We start from the raw sequence: 18,153 nt of genomic DNA, 5'->3' as shown, positions 1-18,153 counted from the left end.
GAGAGGAAGGGAGAGAGATAAAAGTTAGAAATATCGATGAGAGTGTAATCAATCAGCTGCCTCTTGCACGCCCCCTACTGGGGATGTGCCCTCAACCAAGGTACATGCCCTTGACCAGAATCAAACCTGGGACCCTTCAGTCCACAGACCGACGCTCTATCCACTGAGCCAAACCGGTTTTGGCCAAATTGCTATTTTATAAAAATAATGTAATTTTGTGAAATAATGCACAAGCATAGAAAAGATTGAGAGTGACTAAAAATTAGTGTTTTCAGTAGTTAACTCTGAGCGGCAGTGTTTTTATTTTCATTTTTGTACATTGTTTTATTTTCCTAAAATTAACATCTATTACTTTTACAACCAGAAAATATATAATGAAACATTTAAGATACAAATAAAAGGATACATTAACAATATCCCAGAGCCTTAAAACCAGAATGATATAAAATCGTTCCTGGCAAGTGATATAAAAAACTATTGTTTCAAAGAAGCTTAAAGAACTTACCAATTGCTAAGAAAAGCACATACGAGCAAAATGACAATTCACAGCAAAAAAGTACCCAAAAAACTAATCCACACGAAAAAATGTTCAATTGCAATGGTCGTTGAAGAAACACAAAATGCCCTAGCTGGTTTGGCTCAGCAGATGGAGCCTCTGCCTGGGGACTGCAGGGTCCTGGGTTCAACTTCAGTCAAGGGCACATGGTGGGGATGCTGGATCCCCCATAAGAGGCAGCCAGTCAATGATTCCCTCTCATCATTGATGTTTCTATCTCTCTCCTTTCCTCTCTGAAATAAGTAAAAATATTAAATTTTAAAAAGCAAATACTACTAAAAAAAAAGTAAAACAGCCGAAACCGGTTTGGCTCAGTGGATAGAGCGTCGGTCTGCGGGTTGAAAGGTCCCAGGTTCAATTCCGATTAAGGGCATATGCATTGGTTGTGGGTACATCCACAGTGGGGGTTGCGCAGGGGGCAGCTGGTCAATGTTTCTAGCTCTCTATCCCCTCTCCCTTTCTCTCTGTAAAAAAATCAATAAAATATATTTTTTAAAGGTAAACAATTATCTCATTTTAACCTATACAGTGATTTTTAAAAAATATATATTTTATGGATTTTGTAGTGAGGAAGGGAGAGAGATAGAGAGTTAGAAACATCGATGAGAGAGTCATCGATCAGCTGCCTCCTGCACACCCCCTACTGGGGATATGCCCGCAACCAAGGTACATGCCCTTGTCCTGAATCGAACCCGGGACCTTTCAGTCACCAAGCCGACGCTCTATCCATTGAGCCAAACAGGTTTCGGCTATACAGTGATTTTTTAAATATAAGAATGCCTGGTGTGGACAAAGATACAATAAATTGGGCAACAATAAAAACAGTCATAACACTTTTGGAAAGCAATTTGCCAATGATGATATAAAAAACTTAAAAAATGTTCACTCTTTGATCTAATGCCTAAGGGCTTTATACACAAGGTGGTGTTCTTTACAGAACTACTCAACATAAGGAAACACTGAAAACTAGAAATGTCCAAAAAAAAAAGCTGGTATTTTTCTGCCCAGCCAGCATGGCTCAGTGATTCAGCACTGAACTATGAACCAGGGCTGGGTGACGCATGGCTAGATTCCCTTTCAGGGCACATGCCTGGGTTGGTTGCGGGCTCAATCCCCAGTGTGGGATGTGCAGAAGGCAGCCAATCAATGATTCTCTCTCATCATTGTTGTTTCTGTTTCTCTCTCTCCCTTCCTCTCTGAAATAAAAAATATATTTAAAAAAAAAAAAAAGTTTAACCAAGTCTTTAAAATGACATAATGAATCTGACAAGTCATTTTAACTGGAAAGCTTATTTTAAACTCTAGTTAACTATGTTTGATTCATCTTTTGACTAAAGTTCAATAAAAAGCCACATCAGAATCCTTATCTCTTCTACAGAACTAGAAGTCCTGCCGAAACCGGTTTGGCTCAGTGGATGGAGCGTCGGCTGAAAGGTCCCCGGTGAAGCAGAAGCGCATGTGTCTTGCTTGCAAGCACATCCCCAGTAGGGGGTGTGCAAGAGGCAGCTGATCAATGATTCTCTCTCATCGATGTTTCTGACTCTCTGTCCCTCTCTCTTCCTCTCTGTGGAAAATCAATAAAAATATATTTTTAAAAAAAAGAAGTAAAGTCCTCAAGGCTACAGTTCTGTATAAAAAAAAATCTACTAATAAAGGGTGTAAATTGTCCAAGTGCCTGTTGAAACTACCTGTCAACATACGCATAGTATGTAAGCACACAGATACTCTCAAATTATAAAACAAAAATACTCAAATTTTTAGTCCTTAAAATTAACAGATTCATCACCACCTCTACTTCTAAGCAATACATGTCATCACCAACCAACCAATAGAAGTGCTCAATATTGAACCATTTTATGCCAATTCCAAGCTGGGAAAGAGATAAAGAAAAAAAGGGAAACATCAAATTTTTGGCAAAATAATAGCTTTAGCACTTAAGTAATGTAAACAGTCCTCAAAGAACTGAGCCATTTACTAACTATACAAATGAATTTAAAAAACCCTCAAATAGCAGTATTATCAAAATAATCCTTTTCAGAAAAGGGTGCCTTTTAACACCCAGTATTCATAGTCAAGTCAACAAAACATGTTACTTTCAAATGAAAATGACCACAAAACTGAGATGAGATTTATCTTTCATAAATATATATATGAAAGCAGCAGCTCACATATGGATTTTATGTACCAATTCTATTCGAAAGGCTTTATATTAACTGTAAATCCTCTTAACAACCCTATAAGATGGATTTTTAGTATCATCCTCACATATTAGTATTATTCTCAACTTACAGATAAAAAAACTGAAAAACAGATGTTAAAAAAAAAAAAAAAACTTGCTCAGGGTCATACACTCATAAAGTGCCTCTGCCTGAGCAGGCAGCCTGGCCCCAGAGTCCACATTCTTAACCACTCTTTTACGCAACTCTGTATATAAATGTACCTTATCATTATTACTCAATCTTTGCTCTTATTTTTTTCCTTCCTCCAATTCAAAAGACTAGTATAAATCCTATTTCTCTTACCTTGCTCAAATGCATTTTGTAAATTCTATAAATTTACATTCTCACAGCCAATTCAACAACTATTTTGGTACCAACTATGTTGCTCTGTTGATAAGGGGAAAAGTGTCAATAAACACACATTCAGTGAATTTTTTATTTCCTCTGAAAAAATTATCATAAAAGCTAGGATATTTTTTATCCTAGCCGGTTTGGCTCAGTGGATAGAGCATCAGCCTGTGGACCAAAGGGTCATGGGGTCTGGGCCCTGGTTGGGACACGTGCAGGAGGCAACCAATCGATGTGTTTCTCTCACATCGATGTTTGTCTTTCCCTCTCTCTTAAAAACAAAACAAAAAAAAACTTGGATATTCTTTAGAATGAAACGGGGTGAGACATCTGTTTCAGAACACAGGTGTACTATGACTGTTCAGGATGAAACAGGAAGTATGATCTCCTCTACATATTTTGCAGTTTCTGGTATCTAATGGTATGGAATGTTAGCAAACTACATGCTATACAAATCCTGATTACTCGACTTTTCCGACCTGACACAGAAAATGATTTTCTCATTAACATATAATCCAAACCAAATTTAACTCATCTCTAGAATTTAGCTTCATGCCTACAGTTCATACCCTATCCCCAGTAATATTCATCTAAAGGACTCCTCTTGTGTTTGGTTTAGACGCAGGTGTCCTCAAACTTTTTAAAGTGGGGCCAGATCACGGTCCCTCAGAGAGCTGGAGGGCCGGACTATATGAACTACTAATTCCTACTGTAACACCTCGGCTGCGCTCACTGCCCAAAAAACCTGGCGGGCCGGATCAGACTCCTCTGCGGGCTGCATGTGGCCCGAGGGCCGTAGTTTGAAGACCCCTGAGCCAGTAATTTATAAATACAAAGATAGTTTTTGAACCACAGATAGGTTCAAATGGTCTGACAAAGCAACAGACAAGAAAGGAAACATGAGTGTGATATTCAAGTTTCTTTTTCTTGCATTTACTTATGTTTATACATTAGAAAAAGCATTTTTTTCCAATAGAGCCTATTTGAAAAAAATGAAATGCCTATTTGCATTTTATCATCTGTATCCCTTTAAGTCTTGCATGTAAATGAATCTGCATTTTTAACATACTTAAATCTTCATTTATTTTTTTTAATTGATTTCAGAGAGAGAGGGACAGAAAAAGAAACACTGAGTTGTTGTTCCACTTGTTTATGCATTCATTGACTGCTTCTTGTATGTGCACTGACGCAGGATCAAACCTGCAACTTTGTCATATCAGGACAACACTCTAACCAACTGAGCTACTAATGGCCAGAGCTTCATTCTTATCTTCATTCTTATTAAAACTATACTCAAACTATAAAAAAAAATTAATAAGGTGATTAATTACCCTGTTTTGTTTACCCAAATCAGAGCAAATTAGTAACAAGGCTGAGATTAGAACTCAAAAAGTTACATATCTCTTAAATCAATGCTATCCACAGTAATTACCAGAGCTGCTATCATGTAGTTTTGACAAATTTACCAGAAATATTTTAAGAACAAATTTCAGTGGTTTTGAAAGGCAACCACTAAGATACTGGACAATTTACATCACAATAGTTACTGTAATGGTTAAATGCTATCGTCTGTTAAGCATTACCTAGTAATACCGTATTACAAGGCTTACTTAATATATAAACACCATAGACACCAGAAACGCAAACTAATTCTGCCAGAAGCAATCATTTATCTCAAATTATAAGTAGGAACTTGAGGCTCAAAAGTCCTCACCTGCCTCAGGTTATGCAAGGATTCCAAAACCCTTACAGAAAATCATAATGCAGTAACACAGAAGTTTACACTGTTTTCTAGAAGACTGAAAACCTCCCTCAAAAATTAAACTTTAAACAAAACAAAACTTAAGCAAAGCACAGGATATAGGAACGATAAAATGCTATGAACACTGTTTTCATTTAAGGATATTCAAGGAGGTTAGAATCTTTTTTATGACTTCAAATTGACAGCTAGATACATTTCTCAGCTTCCTCTACTTTCCATTCCTCAGCAATACAGATTCAGACGCCATTTCTAACTATGGGATAAAAATCTTATATATATATATATTTAATTTCAGAGAGGAAGGTGGAGGGAAAGAAAGAAACATCAGTGATGAGAATCATTGATGGGGCTGCCTCCCGCACACTCCCTAGTGGGTAACAATAGCCATCAACTCAGGCATGTGTCCTGACCAGAAATCTAACGGTGACCTCCTAGTTCATGCTCAATCACCCATCCACACCATCCAGGCTCAAGATCATTTTTTTAAAAGTCAATTGTTTTATTTATTTTTGTTTATTTTTTATTTTTTATCATTTTTGTTGTTAATCCTCACCCAGAGGATGTTTTTCCATTGATTTTTAGAAAGGGGAAGGGAGAGACAGAAACATGGATGTGAGAAAGACACATCTGATTGGCTACCTCTTGCACATACCCCAACTAGGGCCAGGAACCTGTATCCAAGGTAGGCGCCCACCCAAAACAGAACCCAGACCCTCCAATCCGTGGGGCTACGCTCTATCCACTGAGCCAAACCAGCCAGGGATCAAAATAACTTTTAAAAGTTATGTGAGTGATTAAAGCATCTTAGGGTACCTTAAATTAATTGCTATCTAAAGTGGTTTGAAGTACGCATTTTCAGAGAAAACCTCAAATAGAGACAGAAATCCTATTAAAAAACAAAACAAAACACTACCAAACAATTAGCGCAGACATAACGAGCTGAAAATATTAGCTGGGGGGGGAGGGATGATGTAAAAAATGAATAAAATGTTAGCAAGCATAAAAAAACATGAAAAATTTGCAAACTGCCTCCTTGGTGCTCAAAAATTTAAATCTCTCTTTAGTAGCCAGAGGGAGTTGTTTCAAACTTACAGAATTATTTAACAGTTTATGTTGGGGCATGTCTGACAGTGTGAATTGTCCAGATACTTTTACCTCTTCCCAGAGAGCCACTGTGTGTCTCCTTCAAAACAGAGGTGAGAAAAAAATAAACTACTGAGGTCTAAAGAGCCATTTGCCTGCAAGACCAAGTTAAAAAAAAAAAAAAAAAAGTGACATCTAAGAATTATTTAAAATAAGATTCCTTGTCTGCCTACTGAAGCATAAGAATCTTTAAGTAATTTAGAATTCTAATTGCAGCTTAAACATTCACTGGCTTCGAAATCTTGGGCACGTTTCTTAAATTCTTAGTTTATCTCTAAAATGGAGATAACGTCACTACGTCAAAAGTAGGCTTGTTATACACGCAAAAACACTTACCAGGCCTGACATATAGTAATTACAATACATGTGCACACCACTATTATTTTACTATTATCATTACTTTTTATATATCACAATGATTCCAGTTATAAATCAGTAAACTGGAGTCTCTCCAGAAAAATGCACTCAGTAAGAGATTTTGAACACAACTGCAGAGGACTCATAGATCCCAGTTTAGAGAAGTCCAAAGATGATCCATATGCAACTTGGTTTTATAGTAAAGTGGTTCTTAAACTCTCCTGTGCCATGGATCTCTTCTCAGAATAACGTTTTTAAGTATATAAAATACTAAGGATCACAAAATAAACCAATTATATTTATCAAAGTATTTTTAAATTTCAAATTTAGTAATAAATGTGCTTTACTAATACATTAAATAAGAAGACTCTTTATATATAAAAAATAGTAATGAGCATAAACAATGTCAAGATTATGTTAAAACTGTGATAGGATATGAAAACATTTCTCTTGCCGAAACCGGTTTGGCTCAATGGATAGAGCATCGGCTTGGGGACTGAAAGGTCCCCGGTTCGATTCCGGTCAAGGGCATGTACCTTGGTTGCGGGCATATCCCCAGTAGGGGGTGTGCAAGAGGCAGCTGATCGATGACTCTCTCTCATCGATGTTTCTAACTCTATCTCTCTCCCTTCCTCTCTGTACAAAATCAATAAAATATTTTTTTTTAAAAGAAAAAGAAAATATTTCTCTTGTTGCATCCATTAAGATGTCAAGAATTTTCATTTCTAGATTTCAATTAGAAATTAGTGAAAATAAGCATATTTTTTTTCCCTTAACCAAGTTCATGGACTCCCTCAATTCTATCTAGGGACCCACATTAAGAACTCTTGGCTTAAGGGAAAGTGCAAAAATAAGTTCTGAAGCCAGAGCTTTATGTTCTAAAGTCAGACTTCAGACTTTAGTCCCATTATTCATACCTGAATGACCTTAGACATCAAACTTCTGGGCTTGGGTTCACTTATTTAGAATAATTCCTATATCCTGAAGTTACAAGATCAAATATTAGTTAACAAAATGCTAAATGACTAGTGTTTTTTAGTTTTCTTAATGATTTTAACACCATATATTCAGGCCCAAATATGTAGTGACATTAATTTTCAATAAAACCCACTGGAGAGAAATTTTAAATCACATACTGATTGACAAAGAAAATGATTAATGGAAACAATTTTATGTAAATAGTTTAGCTAGAGCTGTGATTTGTCATTAGAATGACTTGTATCTAAATCTCAATTCCATTATTTCTACTATATTACTTAACCTCTCCACCTCTCATCTATAAAACACTGCTTTGTTGTTTTAGAAACAAGAGAGGATCTAGCTTCAACACTCAATAAATGGAGCTATTATTATAGTTCACATTTTAACAAAGCCAAAGAAATCAATTTGGAACTCAAAAGTTTATTTTGGAATTATGTTGATATAAATAAAACTTCACAGTCCTTTCTTTTGCCTGGCAAAACATATACACACTGAAATCTCCACCATTTAAACGGCATAACATTCCTAACACAAAATGGCATTGTTTAAAATCATAATCTGACTCCTTTTTCTGCCCAAAGAAAAATAAGTATAAAAATCAGTCAACAGAATGGCTTCAATTAATTTTAAAACTTTTCATGATTCACCTGGAATATTCTAACGAATGTTTATTATCAATGTTGGACATACTGTAAAGTAACTGTGTCAATTTAAAGCTCTCACATTTATCAGACACACTGAGTAGATTAAAAAGTGAGAGCATGCCCTAACCGGTTTGTCTCAGTGGATAGAGCGCCGGCCTGCGGACTCAAGGGTCCAGGGTTCGACTCAGGTCAAGGGCGTGTGCCTTGGTTACGGACACGTGGGGGGGGGGGGTGCTGGAGGCAGCTGATCTAGTATGTTTCTCTCTCATCGATGTTTCTAACTCTCTATCCCTCTTCCTTCCTCTCTGTAAAAATAATATATATATATATATATATATATATATATATATATATATATTTTTTTTTTTTTTTTTTTTTTTTTTTTTAAGTGAGAGCATGTCATTTTCTTTACACGGAATACTACAGAGTAAGATCCCTCCCTTCCCCGAAAAGACTGGCCGATCAATTATACAACCTGTAAATGCCTTCCCTCATTGAAAAGATTCTTTTATGGGCATAGTTAACAAGGGCCAAGTTGCGAAGTTGCAGCTTTGCTGGTTGGACGTTTTCACAACGCAAGAACAGTATGATCTGGAATCTACTCAAAGCGTTAGCCAGGCAGTCAGCTGATGCTCACTGCACACAAGAGAAAGACAGAAATAAGAGAAATTAAACCTCGTATGTTTGTGTAAAGGCTGGTACCTATTACCTACAATTAAAATAGGCCAACAGCTGACGTTCCAATGACAAGTTTAAAAAAAAGTGTTCATAATGTTAAGTAACAATACAAAAACTGCCTTTCCCTGGACTTCGGTGTCTTTCCTTTTTGGAATTTTCCTTGCAAAGGGCTTATAGTAAGAAAAAAACAAAAAACCAGCAAGCAAAAAAACACACACAAATTAAAAAAATAAAATGTTGCAAATAAAAAAAAGCCAAGTCCTCATTCCGGAGTCGCTGCGAGAGTAACTTTTACAAAAGGTCAAAGCGGTGCCTTTCAAGCCTTCGGAACCCTATTGGCTGCTTCTCCGCCTCGGTTCACAGCAACTCACTCTACACCCACAGGAACGTTCCAGAGGCCAAGAGTCGGGGGGACCCAACAAAATTGGGGTGGGGGGTGGGAACAGGGGGGTGCGAAAAAGAAGCTTGCAACTTTGTGTCCCAGCGAACCTACCGACTTTCACCTTCTCCGCCCGGCGGCCCCACATGTTGCTCGGCGCTCCCGGCGGGCCCCGCGCGCCCCGCTCCCACCCCCCGGAGCGCGCCCACCTGACCGCCCTTCCCCGCAGGCCCCGCCCCCGCCTGTCCGCCTCGGCCGGGAGCTCCATATGGGAGCTCTCCGCGTCCTCCGGGCCTCAGGCCGCGCCGGACCAGGCTCCCTCTCCGCCTCCAGTGCTCCCCGCGCCGGCCTCCCCGCCCACGGCGTCCTCCGGCCGGAGCGCGGCCGCAGGCCCAGGTGCTGTGTCAGCCTCTCGGCCGCCGGCCCCGCGGCGTGCACGGCCTGGAAAGTCACATGGCGGGGGGACCGGCCGGCGCCTCCTCCACACGCCAGCCCCGAAGGGAATCCGGGCCACTCACCTCCACGAAGAGCAACATGCCGTCCCCGTTCGACCCAATCGTTCCTCGCCGCCGCCGCTGCTGCTCCGAATGGCTTACAGGCCCGAGCCCCGAGCGCTAAGGATAAGGACACTCGCCCGGCCCAACCACCCGGCAGCGGCCCCGGCTCCTCCCCCGCCGTCAGTCGCCGAGCTCTGACCCGCCCAGTCCCACCCCTTTTGAAACATCAACTGTTTCCGGTTCTAAAGAACAATTGCTTCCGGGAGGTGGGGGGGGGGGAGAGAAAAAAAATCCACTCAACTCCGGCACCACCTTTTCCTCCCCTTCGGCTAATGGAATGTACTACCCTCTGCCCCAGGGGAAGGGGGAGGGGGAGCGGTCCAGGAAGGCACCATTCTGTGCGGCGGACGGGGGTGTGCAAAGGTCTTACTGCCTGTCAGCCACTGCACAACGGCCATCATGTCGCAGTGTTCATAGCTCGCAATCTAGAGCTGATCAAAAGCCGAGCTTGTGCGAAATGTTCTGTTTCTTTTTTGTTTGTTTGTTTTTGTGTGTGCGCGAAGTGTTCTGAAAGAATACCCAACCCTGCCGAAAAGGTGGTGGCTCACAGAAAAAAAATAAGAGAAGGATAAAAAAGCAGCATCTGTATTAAACCCTTACTGTGTGTTTGGCACCATTCTAAGTATTTTACAGTCATCTTAAAACCATTACTTGCAATAAATGAGATTATCCCCCGTTTACAGTTACGCCTTCTAGGAGGGCGGGTTTCGTTTAGACACACCTTTAAAGAACTTTGCCCCCTCCCTTTTTTTTTAATCAAATACCCACAGCTCCCCTTAATATCGAGCTACTTTATAATAATCTGGTTAGCTTCTTCTTGATGTTTTGCCATCAATAGAAATGGAATTATATATATATATATATATATATATATATATATATATATATATATATATTTGGAGTGTAAAGTGAAAGTAAGTTTATTAGTGAAGCAGTGAGATAGAAGACTATTCCACAGGCAGAACAGCCAAAACAACAAAATTTCCTACATTTCTGTTAGATTGCCCAAATTCCTTAGTATACCTCCCTCATCAGTCCCACTTCTATATCCTGGTTCAGGCACTCACTTTGGAAAGAATCATGTCTTGGTATTTTCCAATGGATTTTTTCCATTCTATTATGTAAACTGAAGGTTTCATTTTCACTAAACTGCTGTTACTTGCTTTCAAAACCATTCTAAACCCATGTAATCTCCCTTACTTTACCTCAAGTGAATTTCTTTACTTTTTCAATTAGATAGTAAATTAATTCCCCCATCAAATTGTTGATATTTGTGTCTCATACTCTTCCTAATCTGATCATCAGTAAATGCAACATTACTTCATATCGATTAAACCAATCTCCTCACTCTCCCCCCTGAAATACAAGCTCAGCACTCACCTCCAAAGCCATGGCTCAAAGTGTCTTCCCTATCTGGAAAGCCTTCATTTATCAATCAACCTTCTCTCTCCATAAGGTTTTCCCAAAGACTGTACTCCCCACAGATCTCTTCTTCATGTCCCTTGTTAGCACTCGAATATTATATTCTATCTTGTTATTTTCTTTTTTCTGTTTCTTTACAAGTATCCTACTATATTCTTCACAGTTTAGGATAATGGTAGTCACATAGTAGTGTCTCAAAAAAATGCTTCTCAAATTGAAAGGGAAGGAGAGTTTTAAATTTGCTTTAAAAAAATCTTCATTTCTAGTTGCTGATGAATTCCATGCTGCATAAAAAATATGAGAGCACAATAATGCTAAATTAGTTTAGTGGATACGCATGCTGGCTGCTTTGTGAATGCCTATTGGAGTAAGCAATGTAAAGAAATCAAGTGAAAAACAATTTAAGGATCTCACAATGTAATATTCTCAACAAATACTTAAACAAGTTGATTGGTAAAGACAAGAAATGCTGGATATTTTCACAAACCTCACAATTATAAAAATAAATAATTTGGTCTTCCTACTGGAGTAGTAAAGTAACATCAACTGGCAAAATAAATAAATAAATAAATAAATAAATAAATAAATAAAAATAAAAATAAATAATTTTCTTGAATCGTAATCCTTTCAGAAAACATCATGAACTTCCTTGAATAAAAACACTTAATTGTGATTTACAGAAAAGGAGGGAGTAATAGTTTATGAGTAGGGGCAGGATGGGCAGTGAACAATGAAAGAAAGTATTCTGGCCCTGGCCAATTTTGCTCAGTGGATAGAGCATTGGCCTGTGGGCTGAAGGGTTTTGCGTTCTATTCCAGTCAAGGGCAAATGCCCAGGTTGTGGGCTTGATTCCCCTAGGGATTTGCAGAAAGCAGCCAATCAATGATTCTCTCTCATCATTGATATTCCTATCTCTCCTCCCTTCCTCTCTGAAACAAATAAAAGAAAAATTTTAATTAAAAAAAAAGAAAGTATTCTGGGGCTTAGAAAAGTTTCAAATTATAATAGATATCCAAATTTAGACAGTATCTGTAGAGAAACTGAAAAAACACATCAAATGTCAGAAAAAGATAACTAAGTATATCATCTGATTTTGAGTTTGCACTAATGGTAGAGACAAATAATAGTTATACTTAATGAGATAAGTACTATAATAGAAAGTTTACAAAGTGACTTAGGAAAACAGAGGAAGTAACTTAGATAACAGGATCTTAAAGAGAAAGAAAAGTATCTAATTTGCTCTCTGTATATTGATATTTTTAAAAGACAATTGCTTTATGATACTCTGCCTCTTTTTCTGAAAGCCTGCAATATATCAGTTGTTTGACTTTACAAGTTTACAACAAGGATTCAATGTAGGACTAAATTTACAATAAGGTTACAGTAAGGACTCAAGATTGGAAGTTCTTATAGAGAAATTAAGTAATACATTCTCAACTTATATAAAATGTAAAACCTATAAAACAATATTATACAGTTTATTAACATATACACCAGTGGTAAAACTACATAAACATAGACTAGACATAAAGATATCAAATTCATGGTAGTCATTGCCTTTAAAAAGGGACAGAGGGAAAGCGAGGAGTCTGGGGAGAACACCATGGGACTTCATCTTATATCTAATGCTTTCTTTTAAAAAGATCTGAAGCAACCCTAGCTTGTTTGGCTCAGTGAATAGAGCATTAGCCTGCGGGCTGCAGGGTCCTGGGTTTGATTGCACGTGCCCGGGTTGCAGGCTCCATCCCCAGGAGGGGCGTGCAGGAGATAGCCAATCAGTGATTCTCATCATAGATGTTTCTATCTCTCTTACCCTCTCCATTCCTCTCTCAAATCAATAATTTAAAAAAAAAAATCCGAAGCAGATATGACAAAATGTTAATATTTGTTCATTCTAGGTTGATAGATACATGATTATATTTACTTTCTGTATTTTTTCATATATTTTGCATTAAAAAAATAAGAAAGCTATTCAGCCAACAAAACCATTGTCCTTTAATTTCTCCAGCCTCCTATATCCTTTCATATCCACTGCAATCAAAGAAGCTTTCCAAAGTACTCCTTTTTCAGTTAGAAAGTAGCCTCTAGTAGTACCCTTCCATTTCTGGAGCCAACTATGGAACTTCAAAGCCTTCTTCAGTCAGGTTCCTTGAAAAAAACAGGTAACTAGGCAGTGCAGAGTATAGTCATCATTCAAATAAGATCTTCTAAGTTACTAGATGTCTAGGAAAAGTTGAGGGGCAGCTGAGGAAGTTGTAATACAATTATTCCATTACAGGCTTAAATATTCTTAAGCAAAATTTCAAGAAGAGAGAAGAACCAGGAGTTACATTTGATACACTGGATCTTGAATCTAACATCTAGATTTTTAAGCTCATTTAAGCAGGGCTATATTTCTATTTCTTTTATCATTCCCGTTGTCTGTTCTTTCCACCCTCCCCCCTTCACCCTTCTACCATCACAGCATATAGAATGCCTAGTTCTCTGCTTATAGTAAGCACTTTTAGAATGTTTGAGTCAATGATTATGTCACAACTGGTCTATTATGACGTCACCAGGGCCAGAACACCATGGTTAGCAACAAATCAGTGGCGAGGTAAACCACAATCTCCCCTTTCTGAGAGCAGAAAGACTTCTTCTAGCTTCCTCGTGGACACGTTTGTTACCATTTGCCTATATTCTGAGGAGGAAATAAAGAAGAAAAAGAAAATCACTCGACTTGATCAAGATGGAAAATAAGATAGATTATGAATCTGATTCAGAAAGTGAAGTTGAGGATTACACCATCATGCCCAAAGTGGGCCTTCAGGTCTCTAAACTTGAGGTCCCTGTCGAAGTACAGAAAATCATCTCTAAAATTGAGCAAGCACAGCTCCTTCGAACCAGAGAGGTAGGTATACTTCGTGAGAATTTTATAGGTTGCAACTTATTTTTTCTTTAACTTCCCATGGCTAGCTATATTTTTTTTAGAACTCATTTTATTTGCATGATATTTGACTGTGTTTAAGATAATTTTGATTTCAAATGACAGTTTCACCTGACTAAATAAACAAGCTCCAATTTTATATTCATCTCTTTCATTTTCATCTCAGAATTAATCAAGCTTTTTAAGAAATAAATCACATGTGCTATTGAATGATTGAGAATCAAAGAGAAATTAAAATCGATAGCTAGCTAATTTTTATATCTAATTTTAATCAATAGTTTTCATTTGTTCCTGACTGACTTATCAAATAGTTTATTAGCAGTGATTCATTCTCATAGATTTTCTTTGTTCATTCTTTGGGATTTTCTACATATACTCGAGGCCCAGTGCATGAAATTCATATACAGGGACTGGGAGTCGGGGGAAACCCTCAGCCCCACCTGCACCCCCTCCAATCCAGGACCCCTTGGGGGATGTCCAACTGCCTTTCGAAATCTGGGAACACTGGCTCCTAACTGCTTGCTTGCCTTCCTGCCTGATTGCCCCTAACCACCTCTGCCTGCCTACCTGATCTCCCCGGTTTCCCTACCAGCCTGATTGCCCCTAACTGCCTCTGCCTCACCCCTCACCCAGGTCCCAGGATACCCTCCTCTGGTCAGCCGCAGGCACCCAGAACCGGGACGGGCGTTGCCAGGGTCAGCTGCAGCTGCAGGGGACCATGGGTGGGTACCTTTGCCTGGGCCGCAGGTGTTGGCGCCTGGGACTACAAGATAGGCAGTTTGTTCCTCTCCTGGGTCGCAGCCTGGCTGGTCCCATTTCTCTCGTTTGTGCCTGGCTGTTCCCTATTCCCTTCTCTCCAGTGTAGAGTGCCTGAGCAGTTAGGGTGTGATGGCCTGAAGGTGTGATGACCTGAGGGCATGATGACTATTTGCATATTATCTCTTTGTTATATAGGATAATCTGTCATATGCTAATAGAGGCAGCTTTATTTTCTCCTTTAATATCTGTTTTCTTTTAAACTTTGTTCTTGATGTACTAGGTAGGCTAGGACCCCCATATAAAGTTGAGTAGAAGTAATGAGGCATTCTTACTTTGTTCTTGATGTTAGGGGAAAAGCATTGTCTTCCACCATTAAGTATGATAGTGGCTATATATATTTTAGAATGCTCTTTATAAAGTTGGGGAAATTCCCTTCTTTTCCTAGTTTACTTAGATTTTTAATAATAGATATTGGGCTTATTTTTTTTAATTCAATAAGTGTACATATTGTGAAATGACCACAACACATCTACAGTAGTTAACACCCATCACCATACATAATTATACATTTCATTCTTGTAATGAGATCTTTTAATATTTACTCTCTTAGCAACATTCAAAAAGCAATATAGTATTATCTATAGTCACCATGTTATATATCATACCTATGTGACTTATTGATATTAGGTTTTATCACGTTTTTACTGAATTTAGTCGAATAATCACATGTTTTTCTCTCTCAAATCTGTTAACATAGTAAATTACATTGATTTATGAATGCTAAACCAACCTTGAATTTTTGGAATAAATGCCATTTATTCATAACTAGAGCCTTGATGCATGAAATTCGTGCAAAGGGCTTTGCCCTTGCACTTGAAGTGGCTTGCCTCAGACCTTGCAGCCCAGCCCCAACTTCATCCGGAAGGTTGTTTGGAAGGACATCCAGAAAGTCGTTCAGGCCGGGACCGGTTTAGCTCAAGTGGATAGAGCGTCGGCCTGGGGACTGAAGGGTCCCGGGTTCGATTCCGGTCAAGGGCATGTACCTTGGTTGCGGGCGCATCCCCAGTAGGGGGTGTGCAAGAGGCAGCTGATCGATGATTCTCTCTCATCGATGTTTCTAACTCTCTATTCCTCTCTCTTCCTCTCTGTGAAAAATCAATAAAATATATTAAAGAAAAAAAAAAAAGTCGTTCAGCTGTCCAGTAAAATTAACATATTATGCTATTATTATTATAGATTATTATAGATGTAGCATGTTTTCTTATCATCTTGTATTCAGTTTGCTAAATTTTGTTAATAATTTTTTGTGTCCATGTTTATAAAATACATTAGTTACTATAGTTTTCTTTTTCTTTTCTTTTTAATTTAACAAATCTTTATTGCTCAGATGAGTACAATTGTTTTTCCTTTTCCCCCCCCATAGCTCCCTTCCACCCGGTTCCCACCCCACCCTCTACCCTTACCTCCCTCCCATTGTCCTCATCCATAGGTGTACGATTTTATTTATTTATTATTATTTTTGTTAAATATATTTTATTGATTTTGTACAGAGAGGAAGGGAGAGAGATAGAGAGTTAGAAACATCAATGAGAGAGTCATCGATCAGCTGCCTCTTGCACACCCCCTACCAGGGATGTGCCCGCAACCAAGGTACATGCCCTTGACCGGAATCGAACCCGGGACCCTTCAGTCCTCAAGCCGACGCTCTATCCATTGAGCCAAACCGGTTTCGGCTAGGTGTACGATTTTATTCCAGTCTCTTCCTGCACGCCCCACACCCCTTTCCTCCTGATAATTATCAATCCACTCCCTTTCTTTGCCCCTGATTCTATTATATTCACCAGTTTATTCTGTTCCTCAGATTTTTAATTCACTTGATTTTTAGATTCACTTGTTGATATATATGTATTTGTTGATCATAATTTTTATCTTTACTTTTTTCTTCTTCCTCCTCTTCTTAAAGAATACCTTTCAGCATTTCATATAATACTGGTTTGGTGGTGATGAAGTCCTTTAGCTTTTTCTTATCTGTGAAGCTCTTTAACTAGCCTTCAATTCTGAATGATAACTTTGCCGGGTAGAGTACTCTTGGTTGTAGGTTTTTGCTATTCATCACTTTTAATATTTCTTGCCACTCCTCTCTGGACTGCATAGTTTCTGTTGAGAAATCAGCTGATAATCATATGGGTGCTCCCTTGTATGTAACTACTGTTTTTCTCTTGCTGCTTTTAATATTCTCTCTTTGTCTTTTGCTCTTGGAATCTTAATTATGATTTGTCTTGGTGTGGTCCTCTTTGGATTCCTTCTGTTTGGGGTTCTGTGCGTTTCCTGGACTTGTAAATCTATTTCTTTCACCAGGTGGGGGAAGTTTTCTGACATTATTTCTTCAAATAGGTTTTCAGTATCTTGCATTCTCTCTTCTTCTGGCACCCCCATGATTCTGATGTTTGTACACCTGAAGTTGTCCCAGAGGCTTCTTACACTATCTTCAACTTTCTGGATTCTCTTCTCTTCTTGCTTCTCCAGAGGAGTGTCCTTTGCCTCTTTGTATTCTAAATCTTTGACTTGATTCTTGCATTCCTCTAGTCTGCTATTGGGTCTCTGTATAATATTTTTTATTTCAGTAAGTGTATGTTTAATATCTAGTTGGTCCTTTTTTTAAATATATATTTTATTGATTTTGTACAGAGAGGAAGGGAGAGAGAGAGAGAGTTAGAAACATCGATGAGAGAGAGTCATCGATCAGCTGCCTCTTGCACACCCCCTACTGGAGATGTGCCCGCAACCAAGGTACATGCCCTTGACCGGAATCGAACCCGGGACCTTTCAGTCCCCAAGCCAACGCTCTATCCATTGAGCCAAACCGGTTTCGGCAAGTTGGTCCTTTTTATATCCTTGAGGGTCTCGTTAAATTTATTGGCCATTTCTAGGAAATTCTTAAAAAACCTTATTACCGCCGAAACCGGGTTGGCTGAGTGGATAGAGCATCGGCCTGAGGACTGAAAGATCCCGGGTTCGATTCCGGTCAAGGGCATGTACCTTGGTTGCAGGCACATCCCTTTTAGCAGGTGTGCAAAAGGCAGCTGATTGATGTGTCTCTCTCATTGATGTTTCTAACTCTCTATCCCTCTCTCTTCTTCTCTGTAAAAAATCAATAAAATATATATACATATTTTATAAGAAAAGAAAAACCTTATAACCGTGGTTTTGAACTCTACATCCAGTCTTTTGTTCTCCATTTATTTTGTTTGAGATCTCTTTCCTTGTCTCGGCATTTTCACTGCTTCCCTGAGTTGGTAGGGTGGCTTTGTGTGCTTGGTGTCCTACATGGTTAGGGGGGTCAGCCTCCCCAGTTACCTGACGTAGACATTCTTGGTGCTCCCCTTTTTGGACTGTGTGTACAGCCTTGTTGTAGCTAAGTC

The 18,153-nt window shown here is 38.8% G+C and overlaps 2 protein-coding genes across 10 annotated transcripts in view; one reads left to right on the top strand and one right to left on the bottom strand.

Moving 5' to 3' along the window:
• Window positions 1-9,759, bottom strand: part of LARP4 (La ribonucleoprotein 4) — a 61,682-nt gene extending 51,923 nt beyond the window's left edge. For 3 of the 9 annotated variants that reach the window (XM_036456028.2, XM_045587976.1, XM_036456029.2), the window contains exon 1: window positions 9,586-9,758. In XM_036456028.2, the coding sequence (XP_036311921.1) occupies window positions 9,586-9,603 (18 nt within the window). In that variant the 5' untranslated portion in view covers window positions 9,604-9,758. Of the gene's footprint in view, window positions 1-8,485; window positions 8,647-9,181; window positions 9,260-9,585 lie in introns of those variants that run through there. The other 6 variants (XM_036456032.2, XM_036456033.2, XM_045587977.1 and 3 more) reach the window with 4 other exon arrangements.
• Window positions 9,760-13,774: 4,015 nt separating this feature from the next.
• The window catches only part of FAM186A (family with sequence similarity 186 member A), a 99,251-nt gene continuing 94,872 nt past the window's right edge, over window positions 13,775-18,153 (top strand). Inside the window, exon 1 of the mRNA XM_036457012.2 lies at window positions 13,775-13,936. Coding sequence (XP_036312905.1) covers window positions 13,775-13,936 — 162 coding nt within the window. The remainder of the gene's footprint in view (window positions 13,937-18,153) is intronic.

Source organism: Pipistrellus kuhlii, unplaced genomic scaffold (genome assembly GCF_014108245.1).
Source record: "Pipistrellus kuhlii isolate mPipKuh1 unplaced genomic scaffold, mPipKuh1.p scaffold_m20_p_3, whole genome shotgun sequence".
NCBI classification, from domain to species: Eukaryota; Metazoa; Chordata; class Mammalia; order Chiroptera; family Vespertilionidae; genus Pipistrellus; species Pipistrellus kuhlii.
Note: the sequence above shows the minus strand (reverse complement) of the source record. Positions and strands in the feature narration are given on the sequence as shown.